Source organism: Artemia sp. Qi Xiang Cuo, chromosome 2 (genome assembly GCF_049724085.1).
Source record: "Artemia sp. Qi Xiang Cuo chromosome 2, ASM4972408v1, whole genome shotgun sequence".
NCBI classification, from domain to species: domain Eukaryota; kingdom Metazoa; phylum Arthropoda; class Branchiopoda; order Anostraca; family Artemiidae; genus Artemia; species Artemia sp. Qi Xiang Cuo.
Genome location: NC_142795.1, coordinates 89,213,208 through 89,235,574, shown reverse-complemented (window position 1 = coordinate 89,235,574; position 22,367 = coordinate 89,213,208). Strand labels below are relative to the sequence as shown.

The 22,367-nt window shown below is 34.9% G+C and overlaps 1 protein-coding gene across 1 annotated transcript in view; it reads left to right on the top strand.

Annotated features, from left to right (window-relative positions):
- The window catches only part of 5PtaseI (inositol polyphosphate-5-phosphatase A), a 75,094-nt gene that overhangs the window by 15,549 nt on the left and 37,178 nt on the right, over positions 1-22,367 (top strand). Inside the window, exons 3-5 of the mRNA XM_089108335.1 lie at positions 9,253-9,423; positions 19,792-19,964; positions 21,896-21,974. Coding sequence (XP_088964461.1) covers positions 9,253-9,423; positions 19,792-19,964; positions 21,896-21,974 — 423 coding nt within the window. The remainder of the gene's footprint in view (positions 1-9,252; positions 9,424-19,791; positions 19,965-21,895; positions 21,975-22,367) is intronic.

The following is a 22,367-nucleotide window of genomic DNA, read 5'->3' as shown; positions in this document are numbered from 1 at the left end:
TATATGAGACAAGTCTTTGGCTTATTCCATTTCTGATTAAAATAAAAAATAAATAAAATAAACTTTGATGTTACTTACCTAAATGACGTTTTGGAGAGGTGTGACCTTCAAGGATCATGCTTTTCAGAGTTCAAATTTCAATTTCTATTGTTGATAGGGAATAGTTCAGCATATCAGCCAGAAAGTAACGTAAAATACCAGCTTAGATATCGGCCAGTATTTTTTTTAGATCTTCTTTAATTCCTGCTTTTATTTAATTCTCTGACATACCAGACAACCGAGGAAAATATCTTTCTTGTCAAGGCAGAGACTGAGAGCAGAAAATTTCAACCACAAAAGTACATGCAATCAGTTGAAAATTTGCTTCACATTTTCAGATTTCGGAATCTGGTGCCGAAATTTGTCAATTAAGACTGAATCCTACCAGTTTTGAGTTCTAGCATTCAGAAAAACAAAATTCACACAATGTGTGCCTATCTGGTAACGTTGTCTCTGAATTTCTGTTTTTTTTGCACTCATCACTGCAAGGTCTAATTTCTCCTAAATTTCGAACTCCTCCCAAAAAATATATAGCGAAAATGCAAACAAATTCAGAATCGAAATGTAACTTTTTCCTCTTCCTTGAGAAAATTCAGAAGAGAACTTGAACATTTTTTTCTCTTCATTGAGAAAATTACGAACTAAAGTGGAACTTTCTCTCTTCTTAGGAAAACTCAGAACTGAAGTTTAACTTGTTCTATCTTCTACCGAAAATTCAGGGTCGAAGTTTAACATTTTTTCTCTTCTCTTGAAAAAAAAAAAATCAGAATCGAACCTTAGCATTTTCTAACTTCAATGGAAAAATCTAGAAGAGAAGTTGAACTTATTTCCTTTATTCAAAAATTCAGAACAGAAGTGGAACTTTTTTGTCAATCACAGAACCGGAGTATATATTTTTCTCTTCTTTGAAAAAAAAATCAGAATTGAAGTGTAACATTTTTTTCTTCTCCGGAAAAATTCAGAAGAGAACTTGAACTTTTCTTCTCTTCTTTGAGAAAATTCATAGCTTAAGTGGAACATTTTTCTTCTTTGAGGGGACTCAGAACGGATGAGTAACTTTTTTTTCTTCTATGGAAAATTCAGAATTGAACTTTAACATTTTTTCTCTTCCATGGAAAAACTTCAGAATCAAACCCTAGCATTTTTTTCACTTCCATGAAAGAATCCCGAAGAGAACTTGAACCTTTTTTCTCCTTTGAAAAATTCAGAACAGAAGTAGAACTTTATTATCTTCGTTCTTCACTTCCTTGAGAAACCTCAGAGCTAAAGTGGAACTCTTTCTTCTTTAGGAAAACTCAGAACTGAAGGATAACTTTTTTTGCCTTCTTCAGAAAAAATTCAGAGTCGAAGCGTAACCTTTTCAATCTTCAACCGAAATTCAGAATTAAAGTTTAAAATTTCTCTCTTCTTAGGAAAATTCAGAATTCAAGTGTAACTTTTTCTATTTTCTACCGAAAATTCAGAGTTGAAGTTTAACATTTATCTGTTCTTTGGAAAAATTTCCGAATCGAAATACAACTTTTTCTATCTTCTACCAAAAATTCAGAAGTGAAGCGAGACTTCTTTCTCTTCATTAAGAAAATTCAGAATTGAAATAGAACTATTTCTATTCTTTGGAAAAAATTTGGAATCGAAATGTACCTTTTTTTTATCTTCCTTGAGAAAATTCAGAAGAGAACTTGAACTTTTTTTCTCTTCTTTGAGAAAGCTCCAAAATTAATTGGAACTTCTCCTTCTTTAGAAAAACTCAGAACCGAACTGTAATTTTTTTTCTCTCTTCTTTGGAAAATTTCTGAATCGAACTTGTAATTTTTCTTTCTTTTGATATATTCAGAAGAGAACTTGAACTTTTTTATTCTTTGAAATAATTCAGAACTGAAGTATAACTTCAGTTAACTACATTAAGTTAACTACATTTAAGCTAGGTTCATTTAACTTAGGTTGGCATGAGCATTCAGAACTTAAGTCAAACTTTTTTCTTCGCTGAGGGAACTCATAACTGATGTGTAATGTTTTTCTCTTCTATGGAAAATTCAGAATTGAAGTTTAACATTTTTCCTCTTCTCTGGAAAAAAAAAATCAGAAACAAACCTTAGTATTTCTTTTTCACTTTGACGGAAAAATCCAGAAAAAAACTTGAACTTTATTTTCTTCTTTGAAAAATTCAGAACATTAGTGAAACCTTTTTTTTATCTTCGTTCTTCCCTTCTTTGAGAAAACTCAGAACTAAAGTGGAACTCTTTCTTCTTTAGTAAAACTCAGAACTGTAGGATAACTTTTTTCCCTTCTTCCGAAAAAATTCACGGTCGAAGTATAATTTTTTAAATATTAGTTCAGTCAGTTAGCTACATTATTCTATATTCTCTTCTTCGGAAAAATCCAGAACAGATCTTGATCTTTTTCTCTTCTTTGAGAAGATTCAGAATCAAAGTTTAACATCTTTCTCTTCCTTGGAGAAAATTCAAAATGAAAGTTTAAAATTTCTATTCCAAGAGAACTTCAAGAAAATTCGGAACTTAAGTGGAGCTTTCTCTCTTCGGAAAAAATTCTCTTCGATGGCAAATTTTTGGTTCTCTTGGTGCGCTATCTAATGTCAGGCACCCAAGGGCGCCGACAGAAAATTTTACAGTGGGGCCAAACACCAAATTATCAGCGGTGGTTGGGTGACAGGGAATATATTTCAGGATTTTTTTTTTTCGTAGGAATAAGTTCATTTTTAAATACTTTTAGGAAAAAACTTTCAAATAAAAAGAGCAACTAAATTGCCTGCAAAATAAAACAAAATACAGTAAATTTTAAACCGCAAGGATTCCTGACAAAAGGATCAATTCGTTTAATCAACAATATATTTAATTATTATGTATTTAATTTTAAAAGAAAACCAAACTAAAACCAAAATTACAAAAATATTGCTTTCGTAGATTATAACAGATATAGACTTGCCTTTATACACTTTCCTATGCCTTAGAATAGTTTATACAAGGGGTAGAGATACTCAAAAATCATCCTGCCTGCACAGATACCACGTTTTGATTTTATAACGGCCATGTAAAATGTACCTCTTTCATAACAGGACACTTCTTCCCTTCGAACTTAAATCCATTATATCTTCATACATTTAGAAAAAAAATAGAATAGCGAAAGAAAAACAAAATTTCAACTTACTATCCAGCTGTCAAACTGACCCTCTTTCTTTTTATTGTCCTATTCAACTAAAAAAGTGAACACGTTCAAAAAAAAATTTGTCACAAGAGAATCTTATCAAACAGTTTGTCAAAAAAAACTGGAAGTAAAGAGTGACTTGGACCAATATTCACCCAAACTAAAAATTTAATTCTCATGGCAATTGCTACACCGGCAGTATTGGCTTTTTATGCTAATTCTAAATATTTTAAATTCTTTTAGTTTATTTTTCCCCATCTAAAACCGAAAATCTCAGAAAATTGGCCTGATTTTTGAAAAAAATGAACCACCCCCCCCCCCAAAAAAAAGCAAGCGATCTTATTGAAAAAACTATTTATTAGGTATATCATATCAAAGAACCCGACCGTAGAGATTTCAAGCTCCAATCTTCAAAATGTGGAATTCGCATTTTTTTATTTGTTTTGTTTTTTTCCCAGGGATGACTGTATCCAAGATAATTGGGAGGGAGCTCATTCAAACGTAAATTTTAAGCTCCTTTTTAAGTAAGCATACAGATTGGACCAGGGGAAAGTCTTGTTTTCTTGCTATTTTAGGACACAAAACTACGACTCTACCCCGAAGAGGATGAATTTGCAATCAATTTAAGATTCTGAGAAGCTAATTGATTTAAAAGTATGAATAAATATATTTTAAGCTTTCCAGTTGTAAAAGAAGTAATGCCACACGATGGCAGTACAGGATTCAACAAAGTTGATTCGCTTTATTTGTAATGAATTTAGGCGATGTTTGGCGATCTGTAATTGTGAATCAGCTATAACGAGGGGGGTGAGTCAGTGTTTAGGTGGGGGTAGGGTAGATTCCTAAAAAATTACATTTTAATGGACAAACTGCTTACTCTTCACGAGGCTTCAGATAAATGTTGAAAGAGGTAGGGGGAGTAGGAATTAATTAAATTGTTTTGCTATAGAGCAAAAATGTTACATTCCCATTTCTACCAGCACAGAGGTGGAAAAGGCAAGGCAGGTCATCATCAGCCCCGCCAGGAAATTTCTTTGGGGTGGCAAATACTGCAAGGAACTTAGTTTTCAACAATTTTAAATGGTGTTATTTTCTTTTTTCTATTTCTATGAAGTACTTCAATGTATTTGAACAAACCTATGTAATGTATTTACCGATAAGAAAAATCCTATTTTGGGGGTTGCGATGGTTGCAGTTATGTAGAAGATTAAAATTCTCATAGAATTCCCATCCACACAAACAATAATACTTCTGTTCTTCCAACTGAAATCATTTTATAGTAATTTTAACAAGGACTTCTAATCAAAATTACTATTCATCGCCAATTTTTTAAGTATATTCAAATTTTATCCAAAAATTGAAATTGAAAATTTCAACGTAGGACGGTACTAATACACGTACAATTATGTATTTACACATTTTAGAAGCAATTAACCAGGGATTTAAGGGACAGGTACCTCAAATTATATCTTGGTTAGGCCTGGGTATGATTTGGAAAACATCAGAAATTAAATAAAAAAAGAGCTTTTCAACTGAAAGCAAGAAACAGATCTGAAACCTATTTGAAAAGATTATTCTATATATGAAGCGGGCTGTCTCCTCCTTAGCTCCTTACTCCTTACTGTGAAGTTTGGCTTTTTTTCCAAATTTTAAAGAAAACTTGCAATTGGAAAGATAAGATTTTTTGAAGCATTAAAAATACTTTTGTTTAATAAGCAAGGTGTTGAGAAGGGGACAGTCCCATTTATATACAAAGTAATTTATATTTGCTTTAAGTTTTAAACTTGCTTCTTACTTTCGTTGAAAACCCTTTTCTGTTTGTTTAATTACATTTCACGAAACTGTAAAGTTTTATGAATAGCCTACGGTACTTTTGGTAACGCAGAAAAAACGATCAATGTTTCAAGGATCTCTGTTTGGATTTTGATGAGTAATCAAACAGTTCGTGGTAATGAACTGAGCGACCCGGCTCAATAGTAACCGAAACTCCGAAAAACTGAATTTTTATACCAATTGATATATCAAAAGAATTGGCTTATTATGCTGATTCCAAGTATATATTTTTCATTAAGTTTAGTTTGACCCATCAAATGCTACGAGCCTGGGAAAATTTGTCTGATTGTCAAAAAAGGGGGAATTTTGAAAAAGATTCAGGGTATCAAAGAACCCCACTGTAGTGGTTTCAAGCTCATATCTGCAAAAATGTGGAATTTTGTAATTTTTGCCAGACTAAAGATCAGTGATGCGTGTTTATTTGTTTGTTGTTTTTTGTTTCAGGGGGGACCGTATGACCCAGTGGTCCTAGACCGTCGAGAGAGGGTTCATTCTAATGGAAATAAAAGATTCCAATGCTCTTTTTAAGTGACAAAAATGATTGGAGGGCAACTAGGCCCCCTCCCACGTCACCTTTTTCCAAAATCGTCCGATAAAAATTTTGAGATAGCTTTTTTCTTCAGCATAGTTGAAAGGCCCAATAACTATGTCTTTAGAGATAAAATGACCCCCTACAGCCCCCAGGCGAAAGGTTTTTAAGTTATAGAATTTACCTATTGTTTTATTTATTATTGGGAATATGCATAAATTTTTCGGGTGGGGAGGGGAGGAATTTTCTGCTGGGAGGATTTTACACGGGGATAATTTTCCATGGAGAGAGAAGTGTCCAGGGGGGTGAACTTTTCAGAGGAAATTTTATACTTGGTGAATTTGTCTGAATTCCTATACAAAATTTCTTTATATGTCTTGCTTTGTCTTTACCGATTCGATTTTAGGGGTTGAGATGTTAAAGGTAATTGTTCGGGGTAAATTTTCGCCAAGATTGAATTGCCCAGAGGACATTTTTGTGGGGAGGGGATTTTTCCGTGGAGGGGGACCAGGTATCCTGGCGTTATTAAAAAAAACAGTGAGAAATTCAATTAAAAAAACAAGTTTTTTCAACTGAAAGTAAGGAGCAACATTAAAACTTTTTATCGGATGTTTTTACGGATATTTTTTAACAATATCGACAGTTTTGAACTTTATTATCAAACACCAAAATATTTAATGCCTTTACATTCAATTGTTTATAAAAAGTAACGTAAAGTCGCAGTTTGTTAAAAGTAAAACATTAAAACTAAGATTAAGAAAATCAAATAAAAATTTTAGTTCATATTTTTAATTTAATTTGAATACCAAAAACCAATGTATTTGACACCTTTATACTTCATAGCTGTAAAAAATTAAATCTTTTTAAAAAGTGATAACTAAATATAATCACTCTTGGAAATAAGAATAAATAATAATAAAACACAAAAAACATATCCGTTCAAGGGGAAAATAAAAAATACCCATCATTCCGTTCAGGAGAAACATTTCTGATTATAGTGGCTTCAAATATCAGCTCATGGGTACTCTGGCAATGCAAGCAAAAGTTGACGGCATATTTGTACCGAAATTACCACTTCTTAAGTTCATTTACTTGTGTTTTCTTTAATTATACAAACTCTCTTATGTACTAATAACTGCACTAATTACTAATAAACAAATACATATTTAGGATCACCATATAAAGCTGATTCTTTGATTGAATGTTATTAATAGTAAGGCTCTTACACTTAGTTATAGGGTCAAACTCTATTGGCAGGCAGTCAACAATGGGATAACACACATTTTTTCCATGGTTTTTCCATATTCCGCTTTTTTCTTTTCGTTTCCTTATAATTACTTTATAGTCACAAATTTCCAGGGCGGGCCATGGCCCCCCTAACCCCCTCCCCTGCCGGTGCCCATGCAGGTACCTGTCGTCACTGGACAAATGGAGAGTAACTGTTGCTCAATATTAACAAAACTTTGCTGTAATAAATATTGTATTTTATCGTAATAATTAGTTCTTGCTAGTCAGAAAAATTGAGCAAACATTGAGAAATGTCGAAATAAATAAACTATGAAAGAAAAGTCTAAAACACTTTATGCGTTCTTTTTGCTATCTAAAAAATGTGGGATAATTGGCTATTGTTTAACTATTGTCTATTAGACTAGACTGCAATGAACATGGTGAATAACCTTTCATTTAGTAATAATTGCCATTCAGGGTAGTCAGTACGAATCATAACAGCTAAAGTTAAGCAACTTAATATATGAACATATTAATTTTCCCACTATTTCAATGTTAAGAAAATATAAGATGTTTTACAGAGTGCCAGGTCTTAAATTATATTTTTAGGGTCCTTATATTGCCCAAGGTATTAGATAGAACCACCAATTATCTATTTGGTTCACAGGAACAGTGTCCAACAAATAGCCAAAACCTCGCTATTGATGTAATAGCCTGAAATATAATAGCCAAAAGCTTGCCATTCGTATAATAGCCATATACAGTAATAGCCAAATAATATAGATATAATAACCAAAAGCTCGCCATTGATATAATAGCCAAATATAGTATTAGCCAAGTAATATACATAATAGCCAGATATAGTAATAGCCAAATAAAATAGACGTAATAGCCAAAAGTTCGTCATTGATGTAATTCCTTATCCTCCTCACACTTCAGAAAAGTTTGTGAACTTTAAACACTGTGCTCTTGAATTTCGGATTCAGATTATGGATAGACAGAATATATATATACAGAATATAATTGAGAAAGAGGTAATAGAGTTTGACTTAGGGATCAGTCAGAACAGCAGTCCCTTGATCACAACCTTCAATCGCAGGATCGGTCAAAAACATTGTCAGGGAAGTCCACTGTTCGCCCAGTCTCTGTGAAACGGTCACAAGTTCCAACCAGTGAGCCACGAACGGTTATAAAAGTGCATGCTAAGCTTCTTCACAAAACTTCAAAAATTTACTGGGACATTTTGCGCTATTTGTAACGTATGTGTGAATGTAATTACTGAATCTGAGGATCAGTTAGTACTCATGTAACTAGTAATCATTTTGTAGTAACTTATCCAAAGAATGAGCTAGTGTATATGACTGTTTTGGACCGGGGTTTTTGTAGAAGTCTTGAAGTATGCTACATGATGTATGACTAAATTCATTTATTTAGAACATGTTACCTAGTTAGCGATATCACCTTTAGAAATTCATGTGAAAATCCGGCCACTCATGAGATCGTGATGTTTACTCGGTTTTCCTATAAATCCTTAATAGTGAACGCAACATGTACTGAAAAATTGGCTGAGACTCAAAATAAATTGGAGTGAATTATGACAAAGTATTATTTTAGGACAAAAAGTACTACTTTCATGAAACAGTATTAAAAGTGGAAGAATGGGGGAAAGTATTCAAAAAACTCTAGTTTGATCAAAATTGTTAAAATTAATACTTTTATACCACCCATGACAACTATAAAGTAAACTTCAAAAAGGGTAGCCTCTTATGAACGTCGCCTCTTAGTGAAAGAGGTGTTACACTCCAGCTTTTCTCCCAGACCTCTTGTGCCAGAGATGGGATGAAAAGGGTTGGTAATCGCAGCAAGAGGTAATGGCTATTGTAACTGCGTGATTGAATAATAATGGCCGGAGCAATAGCCGGTTAATTACAAAAACCTTAAGTACAAAAAGTGGGCATTTGGCCGATAATAAATCGCATGTCATTCAATACCCGGGAATAATACTACCAAAGCGAATGTATGCTCTTCTGATTTACACCTCTAACTGGAAGACTTTGTCAAAAAATAAATATACAGACTTACTAAAATAAAACCTAGGGTGTACTGACTTCACAGCACATGTTGTATCTCTCAGAAAGCGACGTGTCCCACATAATTCCGCCAAACTTGGCACAGTCCCAAAAACGCTTGGCCTAGTTCTGCCACGCCTAGCACGAACCATCTGGTGTACTTGACTTCTCACAGAGAGAGTGACCCCTAATATAAAATAAAAAAAACCTTTGGTAAAACCAAAAGTCCAAACAACCAAGATTGCTAAGTTGGATAAAATTTTGTATGGGGAATTATAATTCTTTAAAGTGTAATTTCCTTTTCTTTCAGTTACCACCTATGGCACAATCTGTAAGCTTTTCATTTTATATTAGAAAACAATATGGCTTATCACTATTTACGTTGTTTTTTAGGCTCTCGGAAGCTTTTATTTTGTAGACCAGTCCCTTGAACATCGAATATCTATTTGGGATTTTAATGAAGAAAGATATTTGCCACTGAAAGAAAGAAGGACGTCTCTTAGTAGCGATTTCTACGATGGAAGGTTCAAAAAGGTCAAATTTCCACCCGAATTGTCACCAGAGGTAAGCACCATTGTTCAGTTTTGCTAAAATAACATATATCCATGAGAAGTGAAAATAAATTCTTGCTTTTATACACATGCATCGGGAACTTAAAAGAATCTCCAATAATATTGATCAAAAAGCATTCAACTAAGTACGTGTGAGTGAGAGGACGGCGTCCTTTTATTTAAAGAGCTGTGATTTTTATAGAATGGTATTTGTCAAATATCCCGAAAACATTCAAATTCCTGATCTGTTTGATGTGAGTGAAACCGGTTTGTATCTCTCCATTTGGTTTTAATTAGCTTAGTCTCAGTAAGAAAAACTACGATGCAGGTATATTTTAATTAAATATTTAATATGTAGAGGTGATTAGGTTAGGTATTTAATATAATGCGTTCTGGGCCGTCTGCTCTCCATAATTTGCTTCTGTAGTTTCCATATTTTTGTTGCTAAAGTATTATATTTTCATCATATTTTGGTATATTTCATTAGGCCTGCACCTAACTTCACTTCTTGGGTGTTTTTGGGATATTTAAAAAGTACTTATAAAATACAAACGTAAATTAAGGGGCACCAAGAGCTCTTGGGAAAGTTTTTTTTTATTTGGAACAGACCTCCCATCTACAAGATATCCCCTAGCATTCATAATTTGTTGTATTTGTTGTAATTTGTATTCCGGGTATGTTTACCCGGAATAACTTAATATATAGACACTGTCTGCATAAATAATCTTTGTTGCAGTAGCTGCCCAAGTACTTTTCAAGATAGGCGTTAACAAGGATTTTATGACTGCGTTTCGACCTTGAATTACGATTAAATAAAAAAAACAAGTTTTTTTAACTGAAAGTAAGGAACGACGTTAAAACTTAAAACGAACAGAAATTATTCCGTATATGAAAGGGCTGTCCCCTCCTCAGCGCTTCGCTCTTTACGCTAAAATATTTTATTGTTTTAAAAAATAAAGTTGTAAGAAAAAGTCAAAGTTCATTATTTAAAGCAAGGCATTAAGGAGCGCGCAGCCCCCTTTACATTAACGGAAAGAGTTCCGTCATCAGCAAGCTTCAGCATTACTGTAAACTTACAGTTAAAAAAACTCTTTCTTTTATTTTATTGTCTTGAGTTTTTGTATAAGTGCAGGTTTTTGTTCTTGCTCCTCATACATAAATTATAAAAAAAAAATTTGCATATTATATTTGGTTAAATGGCTTTCTCGAAACTTGTTTAATTTTATTTACGAACGTTTTTATTAGTAATAAATATACGTAACTTAGAATTAACTTACGTAACGAACTTCTATATTCATAAATTTTTAACACGTATATTAGGGGGTTCGCCCTCTAGTCAATACCCTGCTCTTTAAACTATAGTTCGAATTTTTTTTCCAGTTCTTTAAAAATGACCTCTTAATCACAATCAGTTGATCAGTTGAAAAACTTGTTTTTTTTTATTTAATTACTTATATTTTTATTTAATAATTCTTGGAAATACGGCGCCCCCTTCATGGCAATGTACCTTCACCCATAAAAACTTACTTCATGGACAGATCCTTCCATATAGCCCCCGACCCTCTCCTTCCCCCACCTACCAGAAAAAATCTCCTCTGAAAAAGTCTGTATACTTCCCAATAACCAATACTATATGTTAACATTGAGTAAAGTTCATAACTTTCAGCCCTCCCCCTGGGGACTTTGGGGGATCAAGTCATCCTAAAAGACATATTTATCATATTTTCGACCATGCTGAACAAAACGGCTATCTCAAAATTTTGATCGGGTGACTTTGGGAAAAAAATGAGCGTGGGAGGGGGCCTAGTTGCCCTCCATTTTTTTTGGTCACTTAAAAAGGGCACTAGAACTTTTAATTTCTGTTCCAATGAGCCCTCTCCCGATATTCTAGGACCACTGGGTCGATACGATCACCCCTGGGAAAAAAAAACAAGAAAACAAACACACAAATAAAAACGGACCCGTAATCTTTCTTCTGGCAAAAAATGGAAAATTCCACATTTTTGTAGATAGGAGCTTGAAACCTCTACAGTAGGGTTCTCTGATACGCTGAATATGATGGTATGATTTTCATTAAGGTTCTATAACTTTTAGTAGGTCTTTCCCCCTTTTTTCGAAAATCAGCCAAATTTTCTCAGGCACGTAACTTTTGATGGGTAAGATTAAACTTAATGAAACTTATATATTTGAAATCAGAATTAAAATCTTATTCTTTTGATGTATCTATTGGTATCAAAATCCCGTTTTTTAGAGTTTCAGTTACTATTGAGCCGGGTCGCTCCTTACTTACAGTTCGTTACCACGAACTGTTTGATTGTTGACAATATGTAACTTGACCACTGTCTAATAAACCGTAATTCTGACGGGATCCGAACATTAAAATGTTGCTTTTTTGTCAGTGTGACAATTTACATATTGGAAGACGAAGACAAGATTTTCAGAATTGAATTAGATTACTTTTAAAATACCCGGACACCACCTTTGTAAAACTTTTGTAAATCCATGAATTAAATTCCCAACATCCATAAATGACTATGTACCGTCTTCACTGTATTATGGCATTAAACCATTTTTTTTATCCAGCCCCGCTCATCATAAATGTGGGTTCCTGAAATGAAAACCTTTTTACTTGTTTTTTTTTGTATATATATATATATATATATTTTTTATCTTCATTTCCGTTTTAGCCTCTTCTTCTTAGAATTTGTTTGAAAGAGTTCTCTTTAGAGTCAATGCTGGAAATCTCTCCCCATCAGGGCTATATCCGGGGGGATATAACGGCTTTGAACCATCCCCCCTCCACAAAGCATTCCCCAACTCGTAAATTGGCCGTAAAAATGTAGGGAAAAAGACGATTTCTCTAAAAAATGGAACATCAATGTTACCCTTACTCGCAAATTTGTCTTGAAATGGGGGTAAAAAACTGAAACTCCTTGGAACAAATATTATTTTTATTCCCCCCGAACAAAAATACTTTTGGTCCCCCCTCCCCTGACAAAAAACCTGCATATGGCCTGCTCCCAATATTACCATTGATACGTTTAATTTTACCGTACCTGTATATAGGGGTTACGGCACTACTATAAAGCCCTCAGAATGGTCCACAGGACTCCCTGCTTCCCGGAAAAATCAAATTATTGGCCCCTTTGAGAATAAGAAATGAAAAATAATTCTGAAGAAAAGTTTCGCGATTATAAGTTAAATACCGGACAAAAACAACTAAACTTGTAGTGCAAATTTCTACATTAAAAGAAACGCACGTACTAGCATCGACTCCCTTTGAGTTTAGGGCTCAAATGCTCTTCACCCCTGAGCAGCCTTGGTGACTTTTCAATCTAACAAAGAGAGGCCATATGTTTTGTTTCAATCGAGAGAAGTTGTTAATCCTCCTTGAGGAGAAAACTTACCATTTGATCGATTTTCTCCTTCGAGGCGGTCAAATACATCCATTTTTTTTAAGAATAGGAAGCTATGTAATCTATACGTCTGTACGAAATACTAAAGGTCATATCTTGAGAAGACCTATAGGATTTGACAGTTCTCCCACCGAAGGCAACTGCTCTTTAGCAAACACTTATCAAGACGACCGTTGACATTGACACTGACCGTTGACGACCGTTGACATCGACAAAAAAAAACAGAAGAGCAAAATTGACAACTCAGGCAACTGAAAAGTATTGCAAAGAAGCCCGGGGCAACAAATTAATTAAAATATTGGGGAAGGGGTGCAAGGATATTTTCACTCTTAAAGGTGAGGGTTCAAAAATGTATTTTTCAAAATCTAGGGGAAGAAACAATATTGTTTTGATTGTTTTCACATAAAATACCAATAAAGGTCAGTGACACCAAAGGGACCAGGGGGGGGGGGGGGTTGGAATTGTTATTTAGGAGACCACACTGTCTTTTCTTCACGTGCAAATAACAGTTTGATAGGGACAAATCCTTCTATTTGCCAGTGAAACAGCAATACGAATATCTGAATATTTCAATCACATATACAGTACCAAATACAGTATACAGTTCGGTCACACATATGTATATGTGGCCAAAATATCCAGAATTTTTTGTTGTCATTTAACTGTCAGATAAAAGGATTTGTCCCTGTTGAACTGTTATTTTTACAATAGGGACTGGAAAGCTGGACAATATAAAAAAAAGATCTTGCCCTCCTCAACATTTTTGTGAATAGCTGCCCCTGAAAAAGGTATTTTCAAAATATAGGAAGAAAATTTTACCCATCCTTAAATTTTGAAAAATAATATTTCTACTAATCAGTGTCCCTAAATATACCTATTATATGTCTGATGGAAAAATACATGCGTTTGGGGAAACGCACCATAATCAGGATGTTTAATCCCCATAACAGTGTATGCATCTCTACCACTACTCGGGGAAATATTTTCTGACGAGAGGCATTAGGCTACGTATAGAGTGGGGTAAGGGAAAGAAAAAAAGAAGATGGCTTTTGAGGAGAAATTTGCAGGGAACAAAAATTTTTCAGATATTTGTTATCTGTTCCTTTCTTAAATTTCTCACACGAATTTCGTAATCACCATAAAAGTAACGAAGCACAAGATAAAACTTAAAGAAAAATACTAGACTTAAGACGATTCAAATGTCGCAACGTCTCGCATAAGTTAAAATGAATTGTAATAGAATCAATCTATGCGAGTATTTAATGAGAAACGGAAGCGTGTGTTTATCATGAGTTTCCATTACTTCTCACATAAATTATTGCTTACTAATTAATAATTAAGGTGTTTTGGAACAGAAATGTGAATTTTAATGTTGGAAATGTACATAATATAATTTTATAAACATAGTATTAAGCAAGGCCGTATCCAGGGGCTGGGGTTGTGAGTTTGAATCCCCCCCCCGAAATCTTTGTCTGACCCGTAAAAAAAGTAACAAAATGAAAATAAACAATTTTTTGATGCCTTTTTTAAAGTTTTTTTTGTAAGCCCCCCACCCAAAAAAATTCTTGTGTACCCCCCCCCCCAGAAAAAATCCTGGATACAGCCCTGGTATTAAGCATTATACAAATATGTTTTAGCGCCTTGTATGTAGGCACAAAAGCAGAGACGGGGTGGGGGCGTTGGATCCGCGTCTTCGCTCCAAAATGACAAGATTTTTACCATTGTTCCTAAGTAGTGAGGGGCCAATCTATTTAATGATGCCCATAGGAAATTAACATGGAATTTTAAAGACGGTCATAGCAGATTAGCATGGGATTTCTACGATGCCCTGTTTCCACGACAACCATGTGACGTCACTACAGCCCTGGAAAGATTCCGACAACATGCACTGGCAAGATTCCAGGATTCCAGGTGTTCAGTATGTTTTACAATGAGTCATCAGAGTGTGGTTGGTATAATAGACAAGTACCAATAAGTAGAGCTACTAGTCCCTCGCACCTGTGCAATACGGTTCCTGTTTCTACCAGCCAGCTGGCAAGAATCCCGTGACACATACTCGCGCTTTAAATAGGTCCATGGGAAAATAGCATAGGATTTTAAACGGTTTGATAGGGAGTCTATAAGTGGAGCTACTAGCCACTCAAGCCGTCACACCTGTGCAATGCGGCTCCTGTTTCCAGGTGTAATATACTTGACGTAATTTTATTTCAGATGGCGAGATTCCCACGACACACCCCTCTGGACTTCAATGACGTCACGCGACTTACCCCGTTTTAAACGGTCATGTGTAATATGGATGACGCAATTTTCTGTAACCTTGCGACAGGACCGGTGGGAAATCCCCGCTTGTAACTCAACGACAGCACACACCTTACACAATGTAATATAAGTAATTATATAACTCATATGCACTCCCAAATTTTTTATACATTGAACCTTTTTGGCGTACCTTTTCGGCAACAGAATCAAAGCAACTCCGACGAATTTATTACCGGTATGCTAAATATCTTCTTGGCCTCTCCCCTTGGGCAAGTAATTCTTGGGCTAATAGAAAATACGGTTTAATTGACCCCAATGCTGCCATAGGCAGATGCATTGTAGCTTACAATAGGGGAATAAATGGACACCCATGGTGTTCCCTTTTAAAACAATAGGTCTTTCACGTTTACTGTTTTGTGTTTGACGGAATAATTACACATGATTGTCATAGTGATTGTCTGGTTTATTACTATGCTTGCGTGCTTGTTCCATAATTTTTATCTTTGTTCTGTTCGTGCTTGTCTATGTGCTTGTTACATTGGTTCTGTCATTTTTTGGTTTATTACTATGCTTGTGCGATTTCTCTATGAGCTTTTATTTCGTTTTATTTGTCATTATCCGTCTTTTTCTTTCGCTTTTGTTTTTTCTTTTTTTCTTCTTTTTTTATATACTCCGTTCATCAAGGTATTTCAACGGGTTATAAATAAATTCAATTCAATTCAATTCAATGACGGTTTACACATCTTATGTAAGGACGGTGAACATCTTACGTGATGACAGTGCACACATCACTGTCACATAATACTTTTTTGACATTTCATTTTTCGTCAAAACGTTCAAGGCATTTTTTTCTTTTAACTTAATGACGGCACACACTTTATGTAAGGTCGGCATTTGTTGCGCATTGACGGTGCATATGCTGCGTAATGGCAGCGCTCACATCACTGTCACATAATACTTCTTTGATATTTTATTTTTAGCCGAAACGTACAAAGCGTTTTTTTCTTTCTTCGACCTCGCTAGGATTCGAAAGGTCAATTTCCTTCCATTGGAACGACGCTCCAAGCAACAAAACGAAACTGCTATTTCAAAAATTCTGTATCGACAACTACATTCTAAAAATAAACTATTGCGCGATACCTGATATTTCCAACTTTTCGCATACGCTAGAACAGCGTGTTTACTGCCAAAATTTGGCACTTACTCAAAGAATATATATTTCCAGGCACAATTGCTCTCAAGGTATTTTTAGTAATAAAGGGGAGAGGCATGCTTAAATTATGTAAACACCTAGCTAATTTAAGATTCGTCCTAAACAATAAATCTAAAGGATTAGGGTTATTGTACATACAAATTTTTAATAAAAGCAAATTTACAACAATATTAAAGCTGAGAAAAAACATTTCGAAAAACACAACAAACAAAAATAAAACGTAAAAAAAGGCTTATAAAGGATTGTAATATAGGCAAAAAGAACCGTGTATTATAGAAAAGCGGATATTAGAGTTAAATTTAAGCCATATTAAGGGATTTTAACAAAAATGCTTCGTTACTTTGAGCAAAGACTACGAGTATTTCACACCATTATATTCATAACAATAAGCCCCCCCATTAGCAATCATTTTCAGAGTGCACGTTGATATTAGAGTTAAATTTAAGCCACATTAAGAGCTTTTTAACGAAAATGCATCGTTTCTTAGACTGGGATGTTAGATGTCAGTCCCCCTCGGCCGAAAAACGTCTTTTAGCACCTCCACCTCAACTTTTAAGTGTAAGAACATATTACTCCAAGACAATACACGCCACCCTGGCAAACTATGGATGGCATACGGCACCCTCCGGCACTCTCGTTATTCCAAAAGTAATTACAGATATTTTCATAATAAAAAATATGCTTTTAAATCTATTGATTTATGTTTTAGCAATCCACCCTCAATATGATTCCTTCATGACAATTCACGCCATCATCGCAAACTATTGATGGCACACGTCACCCTTTGGCTCCCCTCAGCATTCTTAAGACATTTTTCAGGGTTTTTATTTCTTGTTAAAATTATGCTTTCAATCCATTGACTCGCAAAAAACTCGAGTCAATAGACTGAAAGAATAATTTTAACAAGAAAAAAAAACTAAAAATGTCTTAGGAATGCTGAGAGGAACCAGAGGGTGTCGTGTACCATCCATAGTTGGCGACGGTGGTGTATTGTCTTGGAGTAATATGTTTTTACACTTAAAAGTTAAGGTGGATGTGTAAAGCATTTTTTCGGCAGAGGGGGACTGAAATATAACATCCCAGTCAAAGAAACGATGCTTTTTCGTTATAAAGCTCTTAATATGGCTTAAAATTAGCTCTAATATCTATGCACCCTCTGGAAATGATTGCCAGGGGAGAGGGATGGGGGTGTAGTTTAGTCCTGTTAGTTGGAGCGTTGTTCCAATGGAGAGAAATTGACCTTTCGAGTCTTAGCGAGGTCAAAGAAAGAAAAAAAACGTTTTGTATGTTTCGGCTGAAAATAAGATATCAAAGCAGTATGATGTGACAGTGATGGGAGCGCTGCCATTACGCAACATTTGCACCATCATTACGCAACGTGTGCTGACTTTATATAAAGTGTGCGCTGTCATTAAGTTAAAAGAAAGAAAAAATGCCTTGAACGTTTCAACGAAAAATGAAATGTCAAAAAAGTATTATGAAACAGTGATGTGTGCACTGTCATTACGTAAGATGTGCATCATCCTTACATAAGATATGTGAACCATCATTGCGTAAGGTGTGGCTGTTTTTTGCGTTAATCCATATTACAATCCGTATTAAAAATTGCGTCATGCATATTACACTTGACGGTTTAAAATGGGTTAAGTCGTGTGACGTCATTGGAGTCCAGAGGGGTGTGTCATATGAATCTCGCCATCTGAAATAAGATTGCGTCAAGTATATTACACCTGGAAACAGTAGCTGCATTGCACAGGTGTGACGGCTTGAGGGGCATGAAGCACCACTTATAAACTCCCTATCTGACAGTTTAAAAGCCTATGATATTTTTCTATGGACTTATTTAAAGCGCAAGGGTGTGTCAAGGATTTCTTGCCAGTTCGCCGGTAGAAACAGGGACCGTATTGCACAGGTGCAAGAGACTAATAGCTCCACTTATTGCTATTTGTGTATTATACAAACCACACTCTGATGACTCATACTAAAACATACTAAAACACCTGGAATCCCGGGAATCTTGCTAGGGCATGTTGTCGCAATCTTGCCAGCACTGTCGTGACGTCACAGGGCTGTCGTGGAAACAGGGCGTCGTAGAAATCCCCTATTAATCTGCTATGGGCGTCTTTAAAATCCTATGTTAATTTCCTATGGGCGTCTTTAAATAGACTGACCCCTCACCACTTTCCTATGGTTACCTTTTTGTATTTTTTATATAGTTCATCTTTTTTCGATACTATGATGGCCTTAAGCCCTCTTCTGAAAGGTTGTAAAATTAAAAAATAAATAGTCTTCTTATGCGTTGTACATACTAATTATTCAAAATTATTCGTTGAATTGTAATTTTTCCTTCTTTCTTTATTTTATTAAGATATAATCTAAATATATCCTAATAGAAGAATAGATATAAATGTACAATTAAAAGCTCACAGTATTGACCTGAGTTTTCTAAGAAAGACATTTGTCGACGAGTATTTTTTCTCTAAAAGACGTTCTACTCTCATAAAAGAGAGATTATACTTTGTTTCGAGATAGTACCAATAAAATTTATTAGTAAGGAAGTTTTTGTTGGCATTTTATGTAGCAATGAAAACAGTCCTTATGTCCATCCTGTTTTTATTTGCAAAATCTCAGAAGCAGGCTTTTGCGAAAGGGTGGTCTAGGTGGGCCATACTCGTTTTCAACATTTCATATATATTTCTCCATGCTGGTGGAGAACGGCTCTTACTGTTTCGTAGTTGTTTTTCTAAATCGTTCCTTCCCCTGCCCGAAAAAAAATCATACTCCTCTGAAAAAGAAAACACTGAACAAATTTGTACATTCATTAGGTTCTCACAAAGCTCCCCAAGGACAAAGCTCCTATATCACAGAAATTTCTACCGGAACGTCCCTCCCCATCCTTCAAACACCTACGGCCTATCACCACACGAATTCCTGCCTTACAGTGACGCCGGTTGGAGGGAAGCAAAAAACCGTTCGTCTTCCGTTTTTTACCGAAAAATACTTACCGATATTTCGATTTTTACCTTTTTTTTACCGATATTTTGAAAAATATTTTTTGTTTGGTATTTTACTGAAAAAAACCCCTTTTTGATGACTTCATTTGAGAAAAAAAACCAGTAAATTTTTAATATATTTACCACCTCTCCTCCCAACATTGTTGTGAATTGGCGCCGCTCTTGCCATATGTTGTAAATAATTAGAAGAGGCTGCCCTACGATCTTTAAACCAGGTGAAGACGGTTATTTAGGTTTGCTTCTCTGTTACCACCGATGATTTTCGCACCTTTCTTATTAGATGTCTTGTCGCTATTTTTAGCTATTTACCTGCTTGCCGGTAATACACCCGTTATAATGGCTATACCCGGTATATTACCCGGCATAATGGCTATACCCGGTATAGTTATTTACCTACTTGCGGATTGCAATACTTTACGTTATTTAGTATCTGTTAAGGCATTTAATGTCTAATTTAAATTTGAAATTGTTAATTGCAGAAATGCTGGTGCAGGAAAGGCTTTCTCCATTCAAAATGGCGAATAGATGAAATCCATTTTAATTTTGTGAATATACACATGTTCCACGATACTTCCAACCTGGTTGCACTTGAAAGTTCTCCTTCGGTATATGCAGACTGTAGACAGAGGGCATTAAACTATACGCTAGACTAGTAAGTGCATTTTCTGTAGTTTCAAATTAGAAGATATACTAATCCAGGGAAATTGCCTAAGGACAGTCTTAGGTACCTGCTTGACTGATCGTATCTCAACCAACAAGCTGTAAAAGAAGTGTGGTTGGATACCACTTTCTAGGGCTATAAAAGAAAAAGCTTAACATGGTTGGGACAGTTGAAGTTCTGCAGGTCAAGGATGACACACTGGCAAAGATTGTGCTATTTAGCCATGCTTCTGGGTCCGAACAAAAAACAGATCGTCCCAAATGAATAATAGTAGGTCATAAGAAAGGAGTTGAAAGATTCACAGGAGACAATAAAAATGACGTTTTGAGTAGATGTTGGGGGGGGGGGGGCATGCACAGTTGTGTTGGCCTCAGCTGACTCAGTCTGTTGCTAGTAGTAATCTTCTAATGGGAAAATATCCTGGTTTTGTTGGTGTTTTCTAATTTTGTTTTTGTGCATGAGGCATATGATTAACAGCCTTTTAGTATGAATTTTAATTATTAAACAGTTCGTGGGAACGAACTGTAAGTAAGGAGCGACTCGGCGGAATAGTAGTCGAAACTCTAAAAAAATGCAATTTTGAAAACATGCGATTCATGAAAAGAATTAACTTTTCAGGGTAATTCCAAGTATATAAAATTCGTATGTTTTAATATTTCCCATCAGTACCTACGAGCCTGAGAAAAGCCCCTTTTTTCGAAAACGGGGGAAATACCCCAGGTGTTTTTCTGCCTCATCTGGCATCTGAAATTCAGATGTTACTTGGGAATTAATACACTGGATACTTTATTTTTGAATAATTTTAGAACTTCGAAGACTTAATCTTTTTCTGGGGAGAGGCTTGGGTTTCCTCAAAAGAAATATAAAATGTAATATTTAAAAAGATGGGATTTGAGATATTGATATTTGGGAATATCAGATTTGGGGAATTTTCGTTCAAAGTTAGAAGGGTTAGAGTTGAAGCCTCTAAGATAGAGGGTTATAAATATTAGAACTTCTACCAGTTATACCCTTTGTTTGATATGAGCATATTTATACCTTTTGAAGAATTTGGCGAGTCAAAAATTAATGAGCATTGTGAAATTGTACCCCTCCCCGTGTGGTGTGGGAGGTGCGTACCCCTCCCACACCACAAAATCGGTAAAACTGAGTTGGATCAGGCTCGTTCCCGGGAACTTTTTAAGAAGAAACTAAATTGACGATTTAAATATGAAACGACCAGAAAATCAGATGAATATAGGATTTTGGGTGGCACGGACAATGACCCCTCTCCTCCGAGTGAAAGGATGATATTTTTAACATGAGATTATTTCAACTTTCATAGGGCACACAAGCTCATAAATTGATACTATGAATGCCCTACCATTTTGTGAAATTTGGATTTACCGTTATGTATATATAAAACAAAAATAATAATTAAGATACGTAGTTCACGTTAAACTGCGTAAACATTTGCTACTTTGGAGACCCAAATTGAAACTAAAATCATGTATTTTTTCAAGGTTAAACTTTGTGGTATAATTGGTTAGTATATTATCGCAACTCCTGTAGAGTAAAATATTAGACAGTGTATCTTGCTATGAATTAATTTAGTCAAGTTTTCATATAAGGATTTAAGAATAAAATCTTCCAATACGATTAAAAAAAATGAATATTGCTAAATTTGAAATTTAATGAGTTTTTCCTGCGGGATCCCCATGACTCCCCAAACCTGGAACCGGTATTAATTTTGTAGTCATTTTTGGGGAATGTCTCAGTACGTGCTGCTTATCTACATGTTTTGTGAAGAAAAAAGGAAGTAATGAAATGCTGCATATATGAAAAGTTGACGAAGTTAAAAAAAAAAGTTAAAAACACAAGAAAGCTTTCTCAGGTAATTTACTTCAATGCTTTTTTTTTGTTAATAATATTCTTTTTTCTAGTATAGATGATTTTGAAGCCGCACCAACATTCATCTTTGGAGATTTTAATTTTAGGACAGATGTCAAGTCTGCTGTTCAGGTATGTTTTGCCAATATCCTACAACTTATTGTAGTATTTATTCCCTTGTATTTCAAGATAATTATACATTTTAAACTCTCTCTTAGTTTTGTTCCCCATTCAGCAATGCTTTATCTAGGGAGGGGGGTTGTCGAGTTTGAACTCACCCCCCCCCCCATCTATGCCTGACTCGTTAAAAAGTAACAAAAGTGCATATAAACAAATTTTGATGCGTTTTGTTGTTTTGTTTAACCCTTCGAACAAAAATCCTGAACACGCCTATGTTATTCAGTGCCAGTTTTTTGTGCAAATGATAAGAAAGATATTTTGAAAGTTGAATGAAGACTGCGGTCGCTTTAGTTTCCTAAAATTGTAATTGAATAGTAAAAGTCATCTATCTTTTGGCCAGTAAAA